Source organism: Papio anubis, chromosome 3 (genome assembly GCF_008728515.1).
Source record: "Papio anubis isolate 15944 chromosome 3, Panubis1.0, whole genome shotgun sequence".
In the NCBI taxonomy this organism is placed as follows: domain Eukaryota; kingdom Metazoa; phylum Chordata; class Mammalia; order Primates; family Cercopithecidae; genus Papio; species Papio anubis.
In genome coordinates this window covers 3,236,594-3,248,798 of record NC_044978.1, presented here as the reverse complement: position 1 = coordinate 3,248,798, position 12,205 = coordinate 3,236,594, and the positions used below count along the sequence as shown (strand labels likewise).

Here is a 12,205-nt window from a genome sequence, read left to right as displayed (position 1 = left end):
AAGAAGAGCGCTGATAACTCAATTAAACAAAGGCAGGTGGCCTTTTCCAAGCCTAACTCTGACAGTGAACACCAGCCTTCCACACGGGACAGAGGGATATCTCTACGGGGCCTCTCCGCGGTCTGCCTGTCTCTTAGCCGCTTCCTGATGATACGGACCCGCGATCTCATCAACCTGATGTCCACGTTACGCTCCACCTTCCCTCTCCAAGTTACTCGTGGTCTTTTTCTGCAATGGATTTACTATTAGCCAAAAACCAGGTGACCAATAAATGATAAGCAGCTGTGGGTTTTCTAAGGCCTAAAAGGCATTGTAAAGTAGCCATGAGAATGAGAAGTCTTATTAGAACTTTCTAGAAGAGCACATCTGAGACTTCCATCTACTTTTACTTTTGAGGCATTTAAGAAGCACCAACTAAGTAATTCATAGTTTAAAATGCAAAAATAATGCAATTGTTTAAGAGCAAAAAAATGAATCTGGAAACAAATTACCTCTAGTTAAAAAGGTTGAAATAGATCTATAAACACCAACATAAATATATCTCAAAACATAACAGTAAAGGGGAAAAAAGATGTATACAGAAAAATATCACTTATGTAAATGCAAATGAATTCCACGTGACACTGTTTACCGTTCTGTTTGCCCTGTGTGTCTGTGTGAGCATAAAACACAAAGATCTGAATGGGGCCCATGACAGTGGCCGTGCATTCTGGGAAAGTCATTGAGGGATAAAGGGCACAAGAGCTATATTCATTAACAATTTCCTTATATTCCTTTTTCCTAATAACCAGTAAATAATATTAATACAACAAACTATTAATAGCTAAGAATACTGGTTTATGGGAACAAGATTGTTCTTTCATGATACTTATAACTATGTCTTTAAGTATTAAAGATAAAAAAAAATACCTCTAATATGTGTTCATCTTGCTGTTCTCGGTCTAGCTTCCTTGATGTAGTTGTGATGAGACCTGTAAAACGGTAACAGTTCATTAATCCTCACAAAATAAGGTCAATTACAAAATATTGCAATTAAAATCACACTCTTGGCCAGGCACAGGAGCTCACGCCTGTAATCCCAGCACTCTGGGAGGCCCAGGTGGGTGGATCACTTGAGGTCAGGAGGCCAGGCACAGGAGCTCACGCCTGTAATCCCAGCACTCTGGGAGGCCCAGGTGGGTGGATCACTTGAGGTCAGGAGTTGGAGGCCAGCCTGGCCAACATGGTGAAACCCTGTCTCTACAAAAAATACAAAAATTAATCAGGCGAGGTGGCGCGTGCCTGTAATCCCAGCTACTTGGGAGACTGAGGCAGGAACTGCTTGAACCTGGGAGGTGCAGGTTGCTGTGAGCAGAGATCACACCACTGCACTCCAGCCTGGGCAACAGAGTGAGGCTCCATCTCAAAAATAAAATATAAAACAAAACCAAACTCTTTTAAAAGTCTAAGCGAATTTCTTCTCAAAAAAAAAAAGAAGAAAGAAATTTCTTACTAAAGAAATTTAATTTCCAGGTATGGTTAGTTATTTTGTCTACAAACAATAGCATACTTTATACTTTCTTACTTTAATGACTCATAAACATATTGGATAAATGACAAATAGTAAGAAAGTGGAAAAACTCAAATCAGTTACATTTTCTGTTTGTTAGTGGTTTCAATACACATTTTGTCAGAAAAGATTTTTTAAAAGTGAGATGAAGCTATCCAGGATTTCAATCTCATCCATCTCCTTTAACTGCTCAAGAGATAACTGAGAGTTGACAGAAATAACTTCTATAACTGTATTAAAAAGGGCTATTGAAAATAAAATGTTAACTCTAATTTACTACCTTTGAATTATCCACTCTCATAAATAAAGAACTGTTATAAAAAGCAATGTAATTTTCTGGGTAATCGTGCTCATTTAATTTCTCATACAAGAAAATTAATGATTCTCAAATTCCATATTCTAGAAAAAATTTCCTATCAAACTAGGATATCTATACGAGTTTTGAACTCTCTTGAGAACTTTAATAACTGCTCAACTGTCAGCATATGTTGGAACTAGAAGGTAATTACAATTTATAAAATGTATTCTTGTGCTCCACCAAAACCACAAACAAAATTCCCCTAACCACTAAAATGTCGTCCCCAATCTGTGTTGATGGTGACAGGTGCATCCAGCATGATCTGCACCTCTGACCTTAAAATCAGGTGGAGCCTGTGTGGCAGGACAATTACCAGGGCTAAACGCTCTCCTGCCAGCGCTGTTTTTTTTTTTCCCCCATAGGGAAATACTTCAAATAACTCACATTTAGGAATAGACTTTATTAATCTAATCTATTTTCTCCCATAATCTTAACTAATTTCACTGAACTATCAATTAAGGGATATTCAAAACGTTTCTCTGCAGTTGTCAGTGAAAGCTTTGTGTTTTCATTTAATTCAAAGGTTTCTTTTTTCCTTAGTTACTAAGAATCTAAATCAACACTATTTTCCTCCCAATTCGACGAAACAGTGTTCTCTTTTTAACACGGACAACAGAAGACTGTATCATACCACCACACTGGGGTTTCCCCAGACCACACGTACAGATTAAAAGGGGCTAAAGGGAAATGCTTCACACTGCTTAAGGGTGTAAAAATGACACTTAAATGTGGCACAGGCTTAATTTTCATTAGTCAAAAACCTTTTAAGTTAAATCTTTTTTCCCCTACCAAAAATGTACCACCCTCTCCTAACTGTGGTTGTAAATAGTTCAGGAACGACAAGAAGCCATTTGATTAGTCCCACATCTAATTATTGTAATGTGTCCACCAGGAAGTCGTGATCGATGGTAACATCACGTGGAAGAGCAGCTTGACACATTCACAGGAAAACAGTATTCTTCTGTAGGGCACTTAATCACTCACCAGACAGCACTGTGCAAATACTTGTGAGCAAATACAATTCCTCACTCTACAATTTACTTACAGCACACAAGAAGGCTAACGAAAGCTGTACCTGTGTCCATACTACCAATTCCACGTCAAAAGGCTGGGCGTGCTGGCTCACACCTGCAATCCCAGCACTTTGGGAGGCTGAGGCGGGCGGATCACCTGAGCTAAGAAGTTCGAGACCAGCCTGGCCAACATGGCAAAACCCTGTCTCTACTAAAAATACAAAAAACTAGCCAGCATGGTGGCATGCACCTGTAATTCCAGCTACTCAGGAGGCTGAGGCAGAAAAATTGCTTGAACCAGGGAGGAGGAGGCCGCAGTGAGCTGAGATTGTACCACTGCACTCAGCCTGGGTGACAGAGCAAGCCTCTGTCTAAAAAAAAAAAAAAAAATCCACAAAAAGTCAAAAGGCTACCTGACCACCTCCTTCCTGGGTCTGAAATTATCTGCATGTTCTATAGGCCTCAAATTAATTCTCCTCTGTTAACTCAGATGGACCATTAATCCCATCCCAATGCAATGAATGGTAATGCCGCTTTCTTTCCATTTCAGTCTGACTACCCCGAGTCACTGCCTCACCCCTCCGTTTAAACTGAAGTGGGTTTAAACTCACTGCGGGGACTCGCGTGGGTTCCTGCGCTGGATTCTCCAAGACCTAATATTTCTTCTATCATAATATTACTCCACAGTATTAAAGCCCCTCATTTAAAAATAAGTCTTTTTTCTATACTGGAAAACTCATGAGGACACAGACTGTCTTTCTTGCATAGCTTGCTCACGCAGCTCTCTCTCTCTCTTACCCTCAAGAAACACTTAAATGTGTGAACATGTGAATTTCTTAAAACCATGAAACAGCAGAATTAAAAATATGATCTAGAGTGAGAGAGATACATAAACTCCTGTAAACCTGAAAATGATATAAATTCACAGCTCGTAAGTGAGTCAACAGAGAACCCTTTAGTACATATTTATAGGCAGGGTGTGTACCAGGTGCTGCGATGGGTCGTCAGGTGCCGGCAGCAGCACCCTGCAGGTATTAAGAAGCACAGATCTGAAGTGCAGGGAAGAAGTTGTGGGCACACAGACAGGTGTGACTCAGACCACAAGCACAGAAGTGAGTATGAAAACTAAAGAGAACAGTGGACCTATAAAAAAGGTAAAGAAAATAGCAGGCTGATTTTCAGCCTAGAAAGCAATCTGCTGGAAGAGAAGCTTGGTTTCCCAGAAGCCAAAAGCAAGGGATTTTCAGGAGGACGTACTTCAGAGAAGCCTGGAAGGAAAGAGAAAGGGAGGCAGGAAGCAGACCTGGAGAAGTATTTCTTTTATGAAGAGGAGATTGTCTCACATGTAACCGTAAACGACAAAAGAGAAGACGAAGATCTAGACCCCCGCTAACAACTACAGTCGCCACTAGCCACCCGAGGCCAGTGAAATTTAAATTAATTAAAATTCAGTAAAGTTTACGCTTCAGTTTCTCAATCACACTAAGCCAAACTTCCAGGGTGCCGCAGCCCCTGTGGGCCGGTGACGACAGCATGGAGGAAGGCAGATGCAGATGTGCTCCCCACGGCAGGAAGCTGCTGGACAGCACCGGTCTACACACGAGACACAATTCACAAATCAAGGTCCTGCAAGAAACCCTGCAAGTTGCATTTACTTCTCTGTGAAGAACACGTAAGACATTTCAGACTGACAAAACAAACAAATAACAACAAAAAAACCTTTCTGAATTCACAACACTCTTAGCAAAAAGAATCTTAGCAAGGCTGCCATAGCGCTTTTCCCTAATGCCATCTCCAGAGAGAGGCCGTGCACGAGTGTCCTATGGGGGCGGCACTAGGTGGTGCACCCCCTCTGCAAAAAAATTAGGGTAAAATTAAGGCTTCTTGTGGGATTTTCATACAGAATGAAAACAGAATTTCCTAATGAAGCAATGAAATACTAGGCGTTCTGGGTGTCTTTTAGAAGTGTACTTTATCTTACAGCAATCTGCACACTGTGTGCCTGACCCCCGGGAATGCTACCCGAACCCCCTGCATGCTGGCCATGCGAAACAATCTATCGAACGCGTTCTGTGTTCACGCCCACTCCTGCCTCTGTGAGCATCACTCCTGCTCATCACCCCCCGACCCCTGCCCACCTGAAACATCTACTTCAAACATACTTCCAAAGTACAACTGCTCCATGTACCCACCACCTGTTAGTAGCCTAGTAGGTAGGAAGTGTCCTCGTAAGTATATCCACTTCTTTCATTTTCGACATCTGTGCTCATCTGCAATATTTTTGCCAAATTCCAGAAAGATATATACTTAAAGGAAACTGTACAGAACTTCAGAACTAAAGAGAAACCTTTAAAATTATCAAGTTCAGTTGCCTGAACCAAAGGGAAGTTAAAATTTTCCAAGTCCACTAGTAAGTCATTAACAAAACCAGGAGTAGGATTTCGTTCTCTTGAGGCTCAGATGAGCGTTTTTTTTCTCCCTATTTTTCACACCTAACTGTGTAATCGGCTGCGTTATAGTATTCCAACTCTCCATGAACTCTGAACTGCGACTTTCATAAACTGTAAGGAAAAAACAGGAATGATTCATCATTAGTCATTTAATAGGTCCACAAAAGCAAGTTAGGAGATAAAAGAGGAGGCAAAAGCAGAAAAACGTATATGCAATTGTTTTCTTTTTGTAACTTTGTGTTTTATCTTCCTCTTCTGCCAAGCACTGATAATTAAAAATAGAAAGGAAGAAAAACGAGAAATTTTTTTTTTCCTTGGTCCAGAAAAACGCTTTCTATATAACAAAACCACGATAAATGTAGGTGGGCTGAGACAGCAGACACGGTATATTCTCACCAATGAGCAGTTACCAGGTCACCCCATAAATGTATGCACAACACAGGAACCAAACTTTATGGCACTTGATGAACGTCATTAAAAACCACTCATGGCCTTTCAATGCCACTTTAGACATTTAGAGATGAGTTCATTTAGAACAGAAAGAATGTCAGATCAGCTATAATGTTTCAATATAGAATTGTACTCTTTGACATTTATTATAAATCAATAGCAAAACCATCTCCAAACTTCTCAAAATTCAAGAGATAAAATAGACTTCGCAAAGTAGATAGACGTAAAAGTGAACATCAAAGGACTAGCAGGTGAAGACAGTCCTGTGACACGGTCCACACAGCTGGAGCGATCTATGCATTCAGTCTACTGTGTGGTACTGTCCACTCAGAAAGTGGAGATAAGACAGTCTTGTTTGCAAGAAACCGGGATGAAGGCTGGAAGTTGGCAAAGACTACTTTATATGTGAGAAACAAGAAGACAGGCTAGATGATAGGGCACTAACAGAGAACACGGCACAGGAGCTACACACAGAGAACAGGGAGCAGGAAGAAGGCTCTTGCCAGCAACTCTGTGTTCCAGGAAAGTGTGGACTTGGTTGGATGAGAAGACATGTGGTCTAGTCATTCGTGCTGCTCCAGCAGACAACCCACCTACCATTGCCCGACATGCAAGTGAGGCCACCGAGGACCAGCCGGCCACTAGCCAACCCTGCACAAGAGTGGAAGAAGCGCCCAGCAGAACCCTAAACTAAATTATGAGTTATTTCAAGAGTGGAAGAACTGTCCAGCAGAGCCCTAACCTAAATTACGACAGTTATTTCAAGCCACTCAATTTTGACAGTTTGTTAGCCAAGGTATTATGTTTTAATATATACTTCATTACATATGTGTCTGTGTGTGTATATATATATTAATCTCTCTAAGCCTGTAAAAAATTGAAATATCTCCACATATGTATATGTGTATATCTTCACATATGTATGTGTAAATATGTGAAGATATCCCAGTTTTTACAGGCTTAGAGAGATTAAGTTGCTTACTCAATTCATTTAGCAAAGTACTGAAGTTGGGGGTTCAATAAATCTAGTAAGTCTACATTAAAAGTGAAAGAAACCAGGGAGGGACTGAAGACTTTGGTTTTGTAAAAAATAAATTGCAACATCAGCACTGTGGATAAAAATAGATGGCATAATCCCAGCACTTTGGGAGGCCAAGGCAGGTTAATCACTTGAAGCTAGGGGTTCGAGACCAGCCTGGTCAACATGGAGAAACCCCATCTCTACTAAAAATTCAAAAATTAGCTGGGTGTGGTGGCATGCACCTGTAATCCCAGCTACTCGGGAGGCTAAGGCACGAGACTCATTTGAACTTGGGAAGCAGAGGTTGCAGTGAGCCGAGAGCAGGCCACTGCAATTGAGACTAGGTGACAGAGTGAGACTGTCCCATTCACATATATGAGAGATGGCAGCTAGAGAAGGGAAAAAACAGGATTTCTGAATAGGATTCAGGTCCAACTGCAATGAGAGAGCAAGCACTTGCGATCTGTAGTAAGAGTCATCGACAACCCCATACTGTAAAAGACAGGGTCCTGGCTCTGAAGGAAGGAACACTGCAGCTCTGTGTTCACCTCACCTGGAAGGAAATTTACTTGGAACCACTTTTCAATCACTCTACTAGAGAATAAGCAGAGGAAGGGAAAAGATCAAGGGAAAAAGGTAAAAATCTAGTCACCCAATACCTTCCTTTTACTCTGGTTATTTTCCTCTACCCCCTACAATGATATCAGCCTTTCCACCCTTTTATTTTACAATAATTCATGAACCACAGCCATACACGTTCTAGAAAAGCACTGTCCAACAGAAATCTCTGTGACGATTTGTGTGTTCTATAATTTGCACTGTCCAATATAGTAGCACCAGGACACATGTGGCCACTATGCGCTTGAAATGGAGCTGATGTCACCAAAGAACTGAATTTTAAATTTAAATAATCTAAATTTAAATAGTCACCCATTATGTCTGATCCTTTATAGCATCTCCAATTTCAAATGCTGCCTGTCAAAACTAAAAACTTTACCATCTGCAATATTCAAAATCTTTTTCTGTGGTTAAAATTTGAAGCAAAAATATTTATCTAAATCCAAATTTTTGTAGACATCTATCTTAATCCTACATAGAAAAAAAAAAAGAAAAGTTTCCCAGATTTTGACTGTGCTGACACTGCCCTGCCACGCTCCTGCCCACCGTTCTCTGCTGTGCGTCTCCACTTGGCTTGGCGGGCAACGAAGAGGGCTGCTTTAGAATTGCTGCTTTGCTGCTTCACCTGAACACGTCACAACCAAGAGGCTCTGTGCTTAGCTGTGACTCAGAGAATCATTACTCTACTAGTGTTTTGTTTTGTTTTTGCTTCTTTTTCCTAAGCATTAAAAGTGAATAAACTAATCTATGTTCATAAACAGTAGTGATGTCATAATGTTCATGATCTCAGTCACCCACTTGTTCAGTCTGCACCATTATTCAACTGCTCAGAATGCTGTTCCCGAATGTCACCATGAGAGACATATACGAAAGCCTAAGACAAGGCTCTTGTCCTCAAAGGCATACAATTTATTTAAGGAAACAACTCCCACATGTAAAAGGCAGAGGTGAATATTAAACTATTCTCTCACAGTTCGCTTTTTAGCCAACACGAATTATGTGCTTCCCAAGACCCAGCTCTGGGCTAGGCATTTTACACACCTCACTCTCACTGGATACTAACGGCAATCCTAGAAGGGAGCTACCAATATACTATGTTTATTTCTAAGATATCTGAGGTTTGGAGAGATAAAATCATAGCCAGCTAAATGCAATGCTGAGATTCGACCCCAAGTCTGATTCCAGAGTCCAAGCTCTTAAATCACATAGACAACTCTGAATGTATCTATCATAATCCTATTTAATACGTATAATGACTATACAACAAAACTATTCAGTGATCTCACTTTCCTCTAGGATTCAAACGTTCTCTCCAGCAAGCCCAGGTCCTTTTGCAGGAAGGAGTCCTCTGGGATCCATCCCTTTCTCACAGTGTTTTATTAAGCACAGCATTATTGTGACCAACCCTATAGGTACACACCATTTTCACCCAATGATGTCTCTGAAACACTTTTATAAATTCTACTCTACACTAAGTTTAAGAACTGTAATCATAGTCTATTTGGTGGTAAAGGAAGTGTCTCGTTTAAGTTGTAGGGGTCTTCAGTGTAATTTCTTCAGGAGTTGTTACTACCGGGATCTGTAAGTTAGATTTCTACCCTTCAATCCTGACTGTGGCAGGGACTGCTCCCAGGGACATTCAGTGTGCTTTAAGAATCAGCAACACTAAGGACAATTACAATAAAACACCCGTAATACACTCAAGGGCAGACTGTGAAACTTACACTGCTCGGGTAACTTTTAGATAAGGAGTACTACAAAAACCAGCAAGGCAAGGTGCTGATGAGACATGCATATATGTGTACAGATGTAACGTGTACACACACTCCTGTGCACACAAGTTGTGACACGTTAAACCCTGAAATATTACTTCTGGCTACTCCTGGGAAATGGAACAGGTGGCTGGAGGGAAGAGAGGAGAGAGGAGGAGAACTTCATTTTATACACTACTTTATTGTGGCAATCTTTAATCTTTAATGAGCATATTACTCAAATAAATTTAAATATTAAAACATTTTAAAGCTCAGAGTGAAAATACAGAAATATTCGATGGCTGAAAACTAAACTGATGCTGGAAAATCTCAAATACATTATTTTTTAAGCCTTAAATATATACATTAATATATGGCCATGTATATAAAAAACTCAAACTTCTTAGAAATATTAAAGTGGCATATCCTGTATACGACTTTTTCTAATGTTTTTGAGTTGTAGCAAATTTTTAATGAAATGGGTCATGGGTGCTAAGTACCCTCTTACTGTAAAAACAAAGTTTGCTAAAGCCAGAATGTCTTTCACGACACTCTAGCCCAAATCCTGTACCTTAAAACATGAGGAAATGAGGTCTAGGCATGTGGAATAAATTCCTGAAGGTCTGAGTCAGCAGAAGAGTGGCGCTCCCACCGAGGACACTGTTCAGAAGGCGCTACTGCTCGAGCCTTTTCCTGCAGAGGTGTGCATCGGGATCACGGGGTGTGAACGCCAAACCCCACGTCTTCCCGCCCCGGGCCAGGGCCACCAAATCACGCTCTTCACCCACGAGGACCCAGACTGTACAATCTCATAAAGGTTTCCCGGTGATTCCATCCCATGCTGACCTCAGCACAGGTGCTGAACGAAGTTGAAAAAAATTCACTCTTAACAGTTTTGTTTTCAGTCTTTATAATAACTACTACTGGACTTATTCTGGAACAAAGCATATTGTCTATTTCTTTAAAACACTATTGGAGATACAGAAACACAATAGTACTATGGACATAGGAGAAATAAACAGTATTTCTCAAGTATGGTTCTTACGTACCATAAGAAGCATAATTAACGTTGCAAAAAAACGCAACAAAGAAGTGGCCAGAAGAGCCCACCTGAAGATTCCACCTGTTCTTCAACTGCTTACTAAGTCCTAAAACATCACCCAGAATCCTCCTGACAAGTCTGCAACTACTGACCAGATCATTAAAGCCTGTTAGAACGTAAGTTAAATGAAATGTAGTCTTTACAACATTAAAAAAAAAAAAAAAAAGAATCTAAATGGCTATATCCATTTCCACCGAACAGCCTATTTTCCGTCTTTTTGAAAATACCTTTGTGGTAGATGGAATGGTGGCTCCTGGAAGCTGTGAGTGTGAACTGACTTGGATAAGCATCCCTGAAGACGTAATTAAGAACCTCAAGAGGAGACCACCTTGGATTTATGGTGGCCCTAAATTCAAGAGCAAGAGTGTTTTTAAGAGAAAGGTAGAGGGAGATTTAAGTCACAGACCCAGGGAAGAAAGGCATCTGATGACAGAGCCAGAGACTGGAGTGGTGCTGTCTCAAGTCAGCAGGTGCCTGGAGACCGGGAGAAGCGAGGATGGGTCCTCCCTCAGTGCCTTCAGAGGGAGCGAGGCCCTCACGGCCCCTGGAATTCAAACTTCTGGCCTCCAGAATTGCGACAGAATCTACCTCTGTCGTTTAAATTTGTGGAAAGCAGCCTTAGGGAAATACACCTGTTTTTTAATAAATTGATGGCTTTATTGAGGTATAAGTGATATATAAAAAACTACATACGTTTAATGTACACAATCTGATGAGTTTGGATATACACACGAATACATCTTTTTATTTAGACGGCAAATTAAAGTACTGAAAACATATTTTCTAAAAGAATTGGGTAACACTGGCAAACAATTATGTAATTCAGAGATAGCCACTTTTATTACTTTCTGTATTTTATCAGTGTCTTCACTTGAAATGTTTTATGGCTTTGTAGGCTTCTCACTCTACATACGAGACAAAAAGCAGAGGATTAAACAAGTAACTCAGCTCCAAAGGTGATCTGGGATCACTTAAAAAAAATAAAATTCCCAAGTCAAGTCATGATGCTGTCCCTCAGGGGAGGAGAGAGCAGGATCCCTCAGGGGAGGAGAGAGCAGGATCCCTCAGAGGAGGAGAGAGCAGGATCCCTCAGGGGAGGAGAGATCCCCGTGGAGGAGGAGAGAGCAGATCCCTCAGAGGAGGAGAGCAGATCCTCAGGGGAGGAGAGAGCAGGACCAGAGGAGGAGAGGAGCAGGATCCCCAGAGGATGGAGGAGGCAGGACCTCAGGGAGGAGGGGAGAGCAGGATCCCTCAGGGGAGGAGAGAGCAGGATCCCCAGGAGGAGGGAGAAGAGGATCCCCCAGGAGGAGGAGAGCAGGATCCTCAGAGAGGAGAGAGAGCAGGATGTCATGCTCTGGAATGGGCTTCAACATCGCTGGCTGAGAACCACAATTCAGCTAAGTCTTGTTTTCAGTTATGAATATATAAAATATGACACAAACCACACATCAGTTCTGAGTATATTATTTCCCCTCCATAATAGAAAAACTCCCTAAATATTGACTTAGCAACTCTATTCATATGAATAAATTCTAGCTTAAAGCCTGTAACACACAAAGTTCCAATTCTAAAGCTGTTTCATGTAAGAACCAAGACAGAACAGACGCTTCAATTCCGAGGAAAGTAAAACAGCCTCTATGTCCTCGAGGGCTCACTCCACCAGCAACACGGGCCTGGGGGTACAGTGGCTTAATCAAAATGTGTTTGCAAAAATAATTTGCCTAATGTTGTCTTTAGTCAGAAAAACTTACCTGTGCTCACCCCGTGTTTACCCAAACTGTCCTTCCGATTTTAACCATACCTGTTGCTTCTGTTATACAGAAGAAAGAACAGTAAAAAGGCCTAATACTAGGAAAAATGAACATAAATTACATAAACAGGGGAGATACCAGA

The 12,205-nt window shown here is 41.1% G+C and overlaps 1 protein-coding gene across 9 annotated transcripts in view; it reads right to left on the bottom strand.

Moving 5' to 3' along the window:
* FAT1 (FAT atypical cadherin 1) overlaps positions 1-12,205 on the bottom strand; it is a 147,635-nt gene that overhangs the window by 49,443 nt on the left and 85,987 nt on the right. For all 9 annotated transcript variants that reach the window (XM_021939042.2, XM_021939049.2, XM_021939047.2 and 6 more), the window contains exon 4: positions 910-971. In XM_021939042.2, the coding sequence (XP_021794734.2) occupies positions 910-971 (62 nt within the window). The remainder of the gene's footprint in view (positions 1-909; positions 972-12,205) is intronic.